The sequence below is a fragment of the Vanacampus margaritifer genome, chromosome 15 (genome assembly GCF_051991255.1).
Source record: "Vanacampus margaritifer isolate UIUO_Vmar chromosome 15, RoL_Vmar_1.0, whole genome shotgun sequence".
NCBI lineage: Eukaryota > Metazoa > Chordata > Actinopteri > Syngnathiformes > Syngnathidae > Vanacampus > Vanacampus margaritifer.
In genome coordinates, this window is record NC_135446.1 from 10,058,913 (window position 1) to 10,073,919 (window position 15,007).

A 15,007-nucleotide genomic window follows, 5' to 3' on the forward strand; every position below is an offset into this window, starting at 1 on the left:
GTCACGTCCACGCACTTTCTGCTCGGCTGTCATGGTGAGAGACTGCAGGCGACACGTCATGTTACTCAGGCTCTTCTCAAAGGCGGCCACCAGGTGAGACTGCAGACCCGGAAAGACACACAAGTTAGCTTTTGCACAATTTAAAGGATGACTCGATTCGTTTTGGATATGAGCTACGGAAGCTTTGAAGAGTGCCTTCACCCACATTATTGAGGCTTCTTAAAATGCTTCCCTTGAGTCAAGGAGGAACTGAACTGTCTTTTTATTTTACCGCCATGTTTAAGAGCAGGACTGCAATTCCTGAAACATCACTAGAAGACTTCGACCTCGACAGCTCAATAACACGTTCAGAAGTTGGATGTTCAGACAGCTGAGAGACAGGCGGGGGCTCGGAGGTCCAGCGATCAGAGAAAGGCCGACTTCACGGGGCGACAGGCTGACGGCTGGTGGAAAGTTAGGTGACATTGCGCCATTTTCTCCCCTCGACCCGCGTGTGCCTCGCATGTTGTTTGTGCTCGTCTCGTGAAAGCTGCTGATACAGCGAACCGCCTCATATACGTAAATTTGCGGACTTGGAAACTCAGCTTTTTGCTCTTTTACTCTTCATCTGCTCAAAGTCAGCAAAGGACCGATTGTCTGATGCCTCTAAAAGATTTTCCTGGTTTGATGTGTGCAAAGATGATTTTTCCTACCAAATCTGCTCAGGTATGGGACTGCGTGATTGTGATTAGATAGCGACCCGGAGACACACGTCAGAGCTTCTGTGACTCTGCCGAACGTCAAGCAATGACAGCAGCTTGCGGCAACGTGAAGTCAAGTCAAAAATAATCTCAACTTTGTACTTGGTGACTGAGAAGAATACTGATGGGCGCCAAACTGAAAACATCCTACATAAATAAAACTTTTTATTTTTCCCCCATTTACCCAAAGTAGTGTTACCCCTCCCAACAGGGTGAACCTGGACACGTCATCTCATCTCAGTGAATCTCAAGGAAGGCTTTTCTCCTTATAAAAGGCAACAGCAAGGAAAAAGAGATTATTTTTCCTTCGCCCCATACATTATATATTCGCTGGTGATTCGCAACCTAACAACCCCCCGCCCCTCGTGTCTACCCTGAGGAGGCGTTGCCCCATGGCTGAACCATCTGTCTTGTTTCTTGACCCCGTCCCCCGGTGTCGCCGTTGGCTGAAGTTGATAAAGGGCTGAAGCGGTGGAGTGAATGAGGTGAAGTTATCAGCGTTAGTGCTGCCAAGACACCATCGCAAGAGGCGTGGGGGGAAATATCACGGGAATCTATCAGACTGAGACGCACTACTCAGCCAGCTGCAGTATAAATTGGCTGCGTCCAACACCACAGCAAGAAAGGAAAAAGACCCTGAAGAGCATAGAAACCCAATAAAACTGGAATTAATAGTGTCCATAAGTTCAAAAATACCAGAAAGAGGAAAGATGTTAGGCTCCGCCCAGTGGTTTGCAAAAGAATCACTGCCTACAGTTCAGTTGTATTTAACTTTTAAAAGCTCAATACATTTAATCACTAAGCACTGTTTGTTCAAATATTTATTTAGGTATACTTTTATTTAAAACATTACTTGGGTTTAATGTTTAACCAAATGCACTAATACAACTCCCCCCCCAAAAAACGGTTACCGTGGCAACAGGAGTATTTACACACCTTAGATAGTTATGGTAAAACTTAATGTTAAGTTAAGTTACAAATAAGTGTGAAGCGTTTTTATTAAGGGTTTGTCCTGTCCAATTGATTCTTCCTGGCATGCGCTACACCAATGAATGGTTTGAAAACTAAACAAAGCACAACATTTATAATTAGGAGTCAAAAATGTTTACACACATTTGCAAATAAGTGCTCCGAAACAAAAATATTTGGTGGGGCGCATATGAATAGCTGCTATTAGGAATGAAGGGACAACTTTATAATGAGATCTAGTACAAAAATAATAAATTTTTCAAATGGTTTAATACATTTTAATACATTTATTGTGAGTGTAATTTGCAGCAGTGCAGGAATTCATCATCATGAGTGTTAATTATTTTTATTTTGGCAAAAATAATTAGGGTAATTGGATTTTGCAGTAGGAGGTGAGGAAATTGCACACAATTCTTCCATAAATGTAGTCGTTCTGCACATTTTTTAAGTGATCTGAGTCAGACAAAGTGAGAAGTGGCTTGGCGTTGAGCTTTCACCAGTCATATTGTTGATCTATTCCAATCTAAACACGACAACAGGTTGCACGTTTCAAATTTTTCATGAGTGACACACTTCATTTGTCCTCATCTCGCACTCTTCTCGACTGTCTGATTCTTTCCACTCGCTTGACTTTTCCAGAGTTGTCGCCTTAAACAAATCCGCTCCGTACGCAGAGGAAAACATCTAATCTCCAAACACAAAAACGGCACCGAAACCAAACAAGGAAAAAAGGCTCAATGCATGCGTGGAATTTTCAAAAGGCTTTCGCGGATGTCTGGCAGATTTATGTTGCTTGTGGAGCATATACAGGCAAAGCTCTTCCGCGCTCTCATGCAAATCCTTGGTGTGACGGGAGGTAAACAAACTCACATTGGCATCCAGCTGGGACGTCAGGGTCGCGACCTTCTCTTGAGAAGCGTCCAGCTCCCGACGCAGCTTCCTGATTTGCTGGTTTGGAGACAGAAAGAGGAATTATTAATAGAAAGTATGGGGAGGAAAATACTGCAGCTCTATTTTGATAGCTTGGATGCAAAAACCATACAGCTACATGCTGACACTGTGTGAAAAAAAAAAAAAAAAGTAAACGTAAAGTGTGGGGGGGATTACCGTGGAATTTTGGACTGTTTGGCCCTTGATTGAAAAGAGAAAAGTCAAAATTAACACTTTGTCGCATGCCTTCATCACACAGGATGAGGCTAGAGAGACAGAGGTTATTACAGGTCATGGTGCCGCTTATCATGGTTACGAGTTAGCCAGCAACACATCTTCCGAAGAATGGGTCAAATAGTATTTGCAAATTGCTAATTTATTTCATCTTACAGAAGATTCTCATCTTCTTCGGCAGCACGGTCAATGCTAATCACTGCAGGGAATGTTTCTCTCCATTATTTGCATGCTTTGATAGCATACTGTGCAGCTTTTTGGGTTTGGGTGAATAAGGTCACACAACTTACCCTGATTTCCAGTTTGCCTCCGAGACAGTCAATTTAGTGAAAAGGCTTAGCTGCATTTGCTATTACTGTTTGATCCAATGTTAATGGAAGCAAAAAATACAACAGGAACAGATAAGAAGACACACAAGAAATGGGAAAATAACAGAAAGATAATGATGGAAATAGAGTGCATGATAGTGGCGGGATTACAGTTATTAATGATTGTCATTCGACGGAGCGAGATAAGGATGTGTGTGATTTACGGAGCGCAAAACGGTTATTGTTGATAATGAAACTGTAAAACTATTGCAGTGATCCATCATCAGCAACGACGTCACTGCATAGTTGGAAGGGCTCGCTGACAACAGACCAACTCCTTCAAAGTCAGGTTATGTGGACATGTACGGTATTATTGTGTGGGGGAAAAAAAATCTAAAAAAACATGTCCACATAAAAACACATTTTCAACCTGAAGAATGTCAAACAGGGGAATCATGTGTATGTGAATGGTGCAATCTAACATCACATTTGTTTTGTGTATGTGTATAGCAACTATCATTGTTTTGCTTGGTAGGACAAATAGATGGAAAAAAAGACACAGAGACCATAGAACGCAGACACATAAATAGATCAGCCATCAAAAGGCATGCTTTTACTCAAAGATATTATGAGAAAGAAAAAACAATAACAAAAAACTATAGAAATTATACGAAAAGACAATTTTGCACCTTCACGACACAACTTCAGCACATGCATACCATCCAAAGACAGAAACGCAAACTAGCTTACCTCCGAGTGTGCCTTCTCCTCTGTCTGTTCAAAAGGCAAACACAAAGAATCGACATTTTAGGCATGAAAAACTCACATTTTAATTACAGTGACATTCAAGTGAAGGAAATGCCAGCAAATCCCGACTGTGGATCAAATCAGGCCTCAAAACTCGATTGGGTGAAAAAAAAAAATAAAACAAAAACCCACCCACCCAACGAGTTTGCACCTGGAAGAAAACTTTGCAACACATCCATCATCAACGTCACTCTGCCACAGCCTGAGAGCGTGATCAATACTTCCCCATCAAACTAATCGGCACAAGCATTTCGGAAGAATGCCCGGCAAATAATGAAAATCGCTGTATTCTCCTCTTACATTGGCACTATTTAAATCTTCAATTCAATTCAACCTGGTTTCCGTAGCGATGGTACAATTAAAGCTACTTACTGCGGAGTATAGTGAAGACGTGCTGGACACCAGAGACAGCGACGAGCCGTGGACTGCGAGAACAGAAAAAGTCAGCATTGAAATTTACAAAACTCATTTTGACGTTGACTCTCCTTTTGTTATTCATTCTATTGTATCATGAATAATAGCTGCAGTGGAGCGGGGGAAACCCATCGGGCTTGTTAAAACGCTGCCCTCCATAAGGATTGTAATGACAGGCTGCAAAAGAGAGCATTGCGACCCACGAGCCACTTCTTGCACAAAGGTCATTAAATGCACTATTAAAGCACTTAACGACAGAACCTTCACATTCATTCTAATGGCCGAGGTCAATGAGTAGAGGGACTGCACTTCGGACCCACCTTCATCCGTGCTGTCCCTGAAGGAACCCGAGCGGCTGATGGCGCGAGGCCGGTCCTCCAGGGACGTGGCGCTGCCGCCCAGCGGGTGCCCCTCGCCATACAGGTCGAAGGAGTCCTGGGCGGGGATGCTGTTGGAGCGACTCATGCCGCTGCTGCCTGCCGGCAGGTTGTACTGGCTGATGTGAGTCGGGCTCACTAGAAAGAAAGAAAAAAGTTTTAGAATATTTACATTTTATATATGGATGAGAATCCTCTTCCCTGCATCGTCTTCTTGCTGGGCTTCAACTTCTTCAAAGGACTTTTGCACTATTCTAGTTAATAGGGGATGTCGTTGATATTTGTCAACTGAGGGCATGTGAAGCCCTTTGAGACTCTTGTGTGATTAAGGGCTATGTAAATAAACTTGATTTGTCATTGCTCAGGTAAGATCCAATCACTACTCAGCTTCAGAACACAGGTGAGCCATGATTGGTTGTTACCTGAACTCTGAGCAACTGTGATATCATTTTCAGTTGACAGCAAGTGACAAAATGCCCCCCCCCCTTCCCTCATGAGATGGCTAAATAAAATAAATAATAAATAAATAATGATGATAATAATAATAATAATAATAATGCTGTGTTTAAACTAGTGGTGTTACATAGAATATATTGGATAGAAAATGTTTGTGTTGACCTTTAAAAGGAGGATGTTATTCCACACTGTAAAAAAACATAACTTGTATTTTTTTTTAAAGGCCAAAACAGTCATTTAAGTTGGAACAATTTGAAAATAGCAAGCAAGCAACGATTTGTTGATATCGAGTTTTATTTTTGCTTTATTTTGTAATTTTATTATTATTATCTTATTTTATTCTTTTTATTGTATTTTTTTTTAATTACTTTCTTTTTTCTTTTATTATATTTAAATTGGGGGAAATACAAGAGACATTTATTTATGTGAACTAATTTATTTGTTGTAAAATTTGGGTAAGCTAACAGCAAAACTTAAAATATTTAGTTGAATTGTCCAATTTTATTGAAGTTTGTATTGGACAAATTGGATTTCTCTTTTGCGGCTACTTGATGCATTAATACATCACAGAGCTTCAAGATCACAACAAAATTAATGCAACAAAAAAAGAAGAGATTAATGATTAAATGATTAGAATCATCACAGACTCACAGAGGTTAGAGTAGTGGTATTTTCCAGTGGTAGTGCAGGAGGCCCCAGGTGGAGACATTGGGGACTGGCTGCCTGAGTCCTGAAGCCCCCCAGTTGAGTGTGACCTCAGCCACTCCATCCCCTCTTCGTGCGATGTCTGCCTAGACGACGGCGGGTACCTGGAATCCACAAAGGAAGTACTTCAGGCAGCTGTCACTTTTTAAAGAGATGCTTGCGAGGTAAGGATGTGATCAGTGATGGGATGAGTGCAAAGGCATTCACGGCAAAAACCGAGCATACAGTCCAGGCATAAAGATGCATGCATCAGCATACACTTCCAGAAACATTGCCGTTCCTTCCCTCCAGGCTCCGAGAGGCCGAGCAGCAGACGGCCACCTTATCACACATCCACATTATTTAATCCCCGGGGGATAATAATTGAGTTTGCGCTCGTCCACTTTTCAGCAGCGTTCTCCTTGCAAAGTCCTCATTAGTACGCTTGTCACATGTGACCTCGCTCCACTACACTCGCTGTATGTCCCGCTGTTCTAATAGAACCTTGTGAACTGAAGGGTCACACTGGAAGCTTCAGTGCATGTGTGCAACTGTGGTTTGCCATAACGTGAATTCCACAATGTTCTACTTATTACTAACCATTATTATGACACTTTTTTTTTTCATTGGCAAATGATGTAGACACACAGACGACATGCAGCTTGCATGTAACCATCAAATCATCTTGACGTGAAAAGAAGATGCCAAACATGCGTGAATGGCATGCATAAAAGGAACTAAAAAGAATTATGCATAGTCACATGCATGAGCACAGCGTATTAGTACTTCCATGCAGCTGCGTGCAATATTATTCCGTAAATATCTGGCCGCAAACTTTATATACCTCAGTCTCTTTTTGGGAAGCGTGTTTCTGTCAAGAGGCATGCTGTTAAGACATAGAGGATGAGTGCGTTAGATGGAAGAAAAAAAACATGTTACGCACGCCACGTGAGACATAAATAATCAATGAGAAAAGCATTAAAAAGAATTATCAAGGCACTATAGTTGACCATGGATATTGACTGTAGGGCTACATTTTAGAAGCAGTGTTTCCCAACCTTTACTGAGCCAATTAACATTAGAAATGGATGGAAGATTTGTGAAAAAAAATCTGAAATATTCATATTTGGACATGCAAGGTTTCCGCCCGACAGCAAAGTTGTACATTCTGTCATCTAGTGAAAGAGCATTAAATTGTTCTAACTGTCACAAAATTGTTGGCATAGATAGATTTTTAGATAGACTGATGTTTTCTTTTAGGGTCGATACCAATTCAGATTATTAGTAGTCAAGGACGCCGATAACCGATATATGGAGCCGATATTCATTTTAACTGAAAGGGAAAATATTGACATAAAAACAAAAAACAAACTCCAATTCGTATTTTTTTTAAGCATATGTTTTTTCCCCTAAACACTTTTTAAAATGGATCTACCGATTATCATTCCCCATTTTGAAGAATCATACGGCCGATGCCAATATTCGTCAAAATGCTGAATATCGGCGCCGATAATCGGTCTATCCCTATTTTTAGACCAATTAAATGAAATTGGAAAATTCCCTGTGGCACACTTGATGATTTCTAGCACTGGTTGGGAATCACTATACTAGCCTAAACAATAATGCACACACCTTAAAGAAGTCAATTATTAATTAAAAGTGTGTAAACCATGCCTATATGTTTTGGTTTTGTCAATGTTAATTTGCATATATCTTCCATATTGTTGATGGCGGTTGTCACGTGCAACAATGCATATGATTCAGCCCAATCTTACCCCTCGGACAGGGTGGACTTGACACTGCCGGTTCTGGTAACCTTGGGCCCGTGGTGGCCCAAAGGCAGATCAATGGACTCTGAACTGGTGTGCAGACTGCTCATGCTTTGGCAGCTCAACGTGTCCTTGCTGCCAGCGGACGAGCCACAGGCAGGCCAGGGGCGAGCGTTGGACGGCAGCGAGAGGCCAGAGGCCGGGCTGGAGGCCGGCGAGTCGCCGCACAGGAGGTCAGGGCCTTTGCCGTACAGCGGGCTGCTGCCGCCGCTCAGGCCGCCGGCGCTGCCCAGACTCCCTGTGCCGGAGGAGGGCGAGTCCAGACTGGCCTGCCTGGCCAGAGTACTGTGCGGGCTGCCCAGGATTGAGGGGCATTTGCTAGAGTCGGGCGTGCTCGGGGAGCTGGCCTTGCTGCTGGCTTTGGTGCCAAACAATCTGGGGGTAGATAGGTGGGTGCAGTCATTTAGAAAGGCTCATGAACGGTCAGCGATGTGAATGCATATGCGGGCATCTTACTATAATGCCAAGCGCATATGAATTAGTAAGTACACTTCCCCCCACTCCCACAGTCGTACCTCCTCAACATAACTAACACACAATGACACGTCTGTTCTTGCTTTAAAAGAAGCCAATCTGGCCTGTCTGTGTCTTCATATGCTCACGCAGCCTGCTACTCAGCATGCGCCAAAGCAATCACAGCAAATAAACAGGTGACGCCACCTTGAGACCATCTTATAATGACATGCAGATGAAAAAGAAGCCGGCTTGACACATCAGATGGGGCGGACATGTTCAGGCATGCATGTCGAGCGCCTGTTTGAAATGAGCAGAAGATCGGCGTTGTGAGAAAGTCCTGTCTGCTGTCTGCTCGCATCAAGGAAGCTTCGCCGGATACGTCTGCCTTGAATAAAATCTTCGAGGTAACAATATATTTGATCGCATGTAAAGAAGAGGTCGATTTAACGGTCCTTTATGGCCGCTCTGCCAGAAAATCCTCCTGTAAAGTTACTCAAATAGGATTGCCTTATGATATGTCTTTATGACTCAAATATTATATCCAGCCGTTCTGAAATGATATTAGATTGTACACCTCAAATAATCTTATCAAACCTGGAGGCATGCTGCAGTAACGCAGATACTTTTATCTGTGAATTGATCACTCAATTGACTGGAAAGTAACTGTGTTCTGAAAGGTTTGTTTCCACCAAGTCCTGGTGGAGGGCTTCCAGAAACTACCGCATCCTAAGACGTAAGTAGGCATGTGCTCGTATTAAATACTGACAGTATAAATGTGGGCAAAAATATCCTGGTATCATTGTATTAAATTACATCCTTTTTAATCCTTTTGTTTTAAAATATTTGGGTAAATAAAAACTGTTTTTTTCCCTAATTCTTCCCATCACTGGTGGGCTATTTTGAGAACAGCCCAGTGTTTGGGATACTCATGTTGTCCTCGGGGCTAACTTATACCCGCTGGCACATTTATTTTCAAATTTTTTTTTAGGACATTGCACGTCAATCATCAAAAAAGCATCCATGTTTGCAGTGTCTCTTTCATCTTGCTCCCTCCCTCCAACTCTCCCCTGCGTAACTGCTCACCACTCTCCTCACTGCTCACCGAAAAGGAGAACAATGTGAATTGGAGGCAATTAACTTCAGAGGCAACGCAGTAAGCAGCCAATCATATTGCCCTGGTTAGACGTCCCGTCAAAACAGAAAAGAGCTCATTATTAGTGACAGCCAGTATTGGCGGTTATTGAAACCTTGATTTTTTTAAAACCAGTAATAAGCCCATGTCTACATGTAAGTATACTTACATGCAAACTTATAACTGCACTGCTTGATGGAAACATGGATAAAGACAGAATGAGAGCGGTGAGGATGTTTTTGAGTGGCTGACCTGCGGAAGGTTGGGGAAGCAATATCAGGGTATTTGGAGCCCGGCTGCCTGAGACCTGTCTGGCCCGTTGAAGTGGATGTTGGACTGGACTTGGGCGAAGTGGACAATCCTGGATCTTGCTCCGTCACCGTCACTTTCTCCTTGTCCGTCTGGTTCATGTTGACGGGACTGGAGCGGTCCGAGCTCACCTTCCCGGCGTCCCTGCGCTTGGCTCCGGCCTGGTTGGCCGCCCCTCCGCCGGCGGACTTGCCGCTGACGTTGGAGTCGATGCTGCTGGAGCTGGAGCGGTGGCCGCCGCGTGCCGCCGCCACCCCGCTGGACGATTTGGCCGGTCTGGGTAGTGAGCGGTACTGGAGAGACATTTTTGAACCCCCGCAACTGAGCAAGATGGCGTCGTCCTGAGGCTGGGAGCCATCCAGGCTGGTTTTACGCACACCACTGATGCCCGTGCCTTTGCCGAGGGCGGCCGATGATTTGGGTACCTTGCCCAGAGTGGCAGAACCACTAGAAAGCGTGGCACCACTGGAGGTGATTAGGGTCCCACTAGGACCAGGAATCTTCTTGAATCCAAAAGAACCCGTGGTCGGTGGGCGTCCAATACCAGACGGGGGTTTCTTGCCTTCATCTCCGCTGCTCTTACCAGCATCAGAGGGAGAGCGCTGGACGCCGGAAGAACCCTTGGAGGGCACCTTGCCTTTCTCCGAAGCCTTGGCATCATCGATCTTGGCTGTCAATTTGCATAAAGCGTATTTAGCACAAATCCAAAAACACCTCAGCAAATTTTTAGCCGGCACTTGTTTCTGTCAACTTGTGGCCAATAGCCAAAATACAAAACTTGCTGAATTGACTCAAAACTTACACGCAATGGAAAACTCTACTGGGGCCAAGGTTGAACACAAATATACAGATATGAAAAGTCTACACACCCCTGTTCAATTTTTTTGAGAAACAAATAAGACCAATAAATTGTGATTCACTTAGGACTTTTTTCAACCTTTGCAAAATATATTAATTTCAACTGAGATAATGGGATGTGGCTGTGGATTGAGAGTCAACCAATCACACTCAAACTCATGTTAAACGAGTAAGGCAACACTTGTTTCCATTTAAAGTGCCTCTGATTAACCCCAAATAAAGTTCAGCTGTTCTAGTATGCTTCCTGTCTCTCAAATAAAACTACATAGAAAGAAAAGTAGTATATCCCACATGATAATGTGTCATTTACCTGCTGTTTTGTGTGACGCCGTGGTACTTTTCGTCCTGGGCGACGTGATGCCAACCTGGGCCGTCATGCCCCTTCTCAGTGAGCCAGTCTGGGATATCTGTGCCAACGCCTTCTGACCCGCGTCCTCGTACTGGCCCTGGGCTTGAGACGAGGACGACGAGGACTGCTTCCAGCGGGAGGAGCCGCCGTTGGGGTCCATGCTGGCGTTGAGTTCCTCCTCCACCTTCTTCAGGTCCTCAGCTCCGACCCAGCTGCTGCTCACCTCCTGATCGGCATCCTTGGACTTACTGGATCTCTGGGACTGTAGCAGGGAAGTGCAAAAATGAACACAAAGCTCTGACAGAAAAAATAATAAAGTCATGAAATGCTGAGGTGGAAAATGTCCTAGTGCACATACATTATTAAGTGTCCTTGAAAGCACCAGTGATGGCATTTGCTTGGTAGTTCTTCTCATTTGTGTGGGTTTTGTGATTCAATCAATCAATCATGTGATATTTTCTGCATTCATTTGCCCATTTCTCCGCTAGTTTATTATTATTATTAAAACGTATTTTAAATGAATTAATCTATTTATATATATATTTTTATATATATATATATATATATATATATATATATATATATATATATATATATATATATATATATATATATATATATATATATATATATAACTTTGGAAACTTTGAATGTCTCACGATTCGATTCAATTCCGATTTTCGGGTGTGTGATTCGATTCAGAATCAATTTTCAATTAAGATTTTTGATTCAAAATGATTTGATTGACAATGATTTTTCTTTCAATTTATAGATGTTCAAGGAATCGTAATGATCTACTCCAGTCTGACTCGCTAATGCTAATTAGTGCTCTACTCGCGGAACTTTTATCACTCAAAAGAACGGCTCCACGCTGAAAACCCCCCCTTTTTTTTTTAAATTGGAATAACTTGATCGGGACTTTTCCCTTCTACTCTCTAATGTGGCTACAACTTAACAGTGTATCAGACTGCGTGGAATCACACAACATGACAGCGCTCCCAATAAAGGCACACACAGACAAAGGCAAGACAGTATAAAATAATTTAAATAAAATCGATTTTGGGACATTTAAAATCGATTCTGAATCGTACTAAATGAGAATCAATTTTTTGGCACACCCCTAATCTATATATATATATATATATATATATATATATATATATATATATATATATACATATATATATATATATATACATATATATACATATATATATATATATATATATACATATATATACATATATATATATATATATATATATATATATATATATATATATATAAATACACACACACACATGGGTTATGGTCAATTTGGTATATGTAGTAAGACTCAAACCATAATTCAATTATCATCTGTTACAGTAATACATTAAGGCTCAATAGCTAAAAGGAATTAGAAGTGTGACTCAAATACCGAGTGAGTAAAAGCAACATATTCTTAGATGAAGTACAAACTTCTTCCTGTGAATTATTCATCCACCATGCCGAAAACATAAGGCAGGTAGGTCGGCAACGCAAAGCAAACAAAGGAGAAGCGGGGTGTAAAGTCAAAGCTATCTTTGGACCGACCAGATCTCCTCCTTTGGGATGCTCGTGCACAAACACACCTACACCAACAAACACACAAGTGAGATCACCAGTAGCCTTTCCTTGACAGATGGCCATGCGGTCTCCCTAGCAACACCGGAGTCTCTTCAATGAGGGGTAAGAAAGACTTGGCAGAATAGAGCAACAAAAAGACAACAACAAAAATCCTCTGAGGAGAGCAGGAAGGCGGCATCTTATTCCCTCAGCTGCACACAAACACTTTTTGTATTTGTTAGTTATTGTCAGTTGGGTTTTCATCATTGCGGGTGGATGATTGATAAGCAAAAGTTTGGATGCATGTGTCACAAATATAAATATACAGATAACACCATGTCATCTTGTCATGGCGATGACATTTAGCATCATCTCGTGTGGTAATTATTATAAATGGGATGCAGTGCATATTGGTAGCATGTTGCGCAAATGTCAGCTCTCACCTGGGCGCCCTTGCTTTTGCGTGACGAGCCGACGGCCGAGTAGGCGGGCGTGTTCAGATCGTCAGTGCTGATGTTGTCCAAGGTGTCGCTCAGGCCGCTGCTCACCGAGCTGCTGTCGTCCCAGCTGCCGGGGGGAGGAGGAGGAGAGAATGAGAATATTTACTGATTGTTAAATAAGATGACATCTTCCAGAGAGCTTCCTTTTTTTTTCTCTCTCTCTCTCTCGCAAGCAAATGGTTACCATGGCAACGACATCAGAACCTTTATGAATGTTGTAAGAGCACTGCTAGGATTTGCTATCCAAAATATTGCCAAAATATAATCAGGCGCAGAGCATTTCTTGTTGTACACAAACTAAACTAAAAAATGACAATACAAGCAAAAAATGACCAAAAGATATTAACAAAGACTTACATTTACTTTACTACAAGGATCTCCAAATAACTCCCAATAAATTAGGGGATTTTCAGCGTGGCTGTCGTCAAACACGCCCCCTGACATTAAAAAATGAGTTCAAAGAAAGGAAAACAACTTCCAGAAAAGTAATTACACAGTGCAGACAAGTCAATTCAGGCTTTCCATCTACAACTAATCAGAGACTGACGATGGAAGTGGAAGACTGAGAATAAGACAATAATTGCTTCTTTTTTTTTAAAGGGGAGAGAATGTGGGTGCGGAATGAGAATGAGGAAGATTGTTGGACAGTCAAGCATTCATTGTCTACATACTTTTAATAAATCTGTGAATTCAGAACCTGAAAATAAGTAATAATGGCAAATGTAGCATATAGCAAGTTGACATCAGTAAATAGTTCATAGGCTTATGAATCGTAACCGTCTATGATGGAGCCAATTATAGGCTAAGGAACCATATTTGGCAACAAAAGTCAAAATGGACATGCAGTAGAAACATAGCCAATCCCCAAATGAAGGTCATGGTAATAGCCATCCATTTTTCTATAAGTGTTGTAATGTCAGTGCCATTTTTTTTTATTATCATTTTGTCATTATGAGGTTTCATTTCCCCTTAATTCAAAACCATTGTTGGCAAAAAGTGTCGGTAAGATGGATGGGAATTTGATAAAAAATAAAAATAAAAAATAAAACATTTGTTCCACAGCAAAAAAGTGTTTGTATTTGTGTGTGTGAGAATTTGGTACAGACAATGGCGGGGACCAGTGGCTTTTGGGTCTTTCATCACTGCCTGGCCTATGTCTCTTTTAAAGACATCCCTTCATCAACACTTGAGTTGCAAAGACGCCTTTACTCAGAACAGAGGCGACGGCCATATTGAAGTGCACTCTGACTCGTCCTCCTCTCAGAAGTGACTTCAAAGTGTGATTGACACGAAAGACCAGATGGGGCCAAATGTACTGCCCCGATTCGACATGGATCAGTCCAACGTGACTTGGTTTGCCAAGAGAAGACAACAAAACATGCAGCATCGTTTTTGCCAAGCTCTTTTTGCCAAGCGCAAAAGTACCTCGAGGAAAGATAAAAGCCATGAGATGATGACGACAGGGTTGAGTGGAACAGAGTGGTTAATATACGTTTTACCCCCAACATAACAATAGTTTGACTCTCTCTCCATGGGTGGTCTCGCTCATAGAAAGCCAAAAATATTTTTTTTCTTCAGCGTAGTTTTCACAGTTGGTGATGTGATTAAAAAGCACATCATGGCTAAATGCTGCTTGATTAACATAACGAGTCACGGTGAATGGCCCTCACAGTCATAATTTAGGCAAAGTTAAAGGCTTTCACTCCACATTCTTGGAATTCACATTGTGCAAGCTAATTTATGTTAATTAGCCAACTGCTGTTACCGCGGGGACAAACAAACAAATAAATATTTGGAACTTTCAGATATATGCATAATGTTTGTATTGGGGTTCGTTCTTTGAGACAGTTATGTAACCGATTGCACAACCACATTTGTGAACAATATTTGACTGTAATCAAAATACTGATCGCGATACAGATGACTCTTTTTGTAACGTATTTGTGTTAAAAGAAGCCTGACACTGCTGAGGAATAACAACATCCTTGCTCTCTGTCCGACAAAACACACGAAACAATGTCAGGCACCCTCCCGAGAGCCCACCCGGTGGAGCAAACGGGCTGAATAT

The 15,007-nt window shown here is 42.0% G+C and overlaps 1 protein-coding gene across 20 annotated transcripts in view; it reads right to left on the reverse strand.

Annotated features, from left to right (window-relative positions):
• Positions 1-15,007, reverse strand: part of nav3 (neuron navigator 3) — a 254,657-nt gene that overhangs the window by 15,224 nt on the left and 224,426 nt on the right. For 13 of the 20 annotated variants that reach the window (XM_077543326.1, XM_077543328.1, XM_077543330.1 and 10 more), the window contains 12 exons: positions 12,883-13,006; positions 10,814-11,114; positions 9,589-10,315; positions 7,695-8,123; positions 6,764-6,805; positions 5,887-6,044; positions 4,723-4,917; positions 4,361-4,413; positions 3,932-3,955; positions 2,817-2,840; positions 2,580-2,657; positions 16-99 (listed from right to left, as the gene is read on the reverse strand). In XM_077543326.1, the coding sequence (XP_077399452.1) occupies positions 16-99; positions 2,580-2,657; positions 2,817-2,840; positions 3,932-3,955; positions 4,361-4,413; positions 4,723-4,917; positions 5,887-6,044; positions 6,764-6,805; positions 7,695-8,123; positions 9,589-10,315; positions 10,814-11,114; positions 12,883-13,006 (2,239 nt within the window). The remainder of the gene's footprint in view (positions 1-15; positions 100-2,579; positions 2,658-2,816; positions 2,841-3,931; positions 3,956-4,360; positions 4,414-4,722; positions 4,918-5,886; positions 6,045-6,763; positions 6,806-7,694; positions 8,124-9,588; positions 10,316-10,813; positions 11,115-12,882; positions 13,007-15,007) is intronic. The other 7 variants (XM_077543321.1, XM_077543319.1, XM_077543317.1 and 4 more) reach the window with 4 other exon arrangements.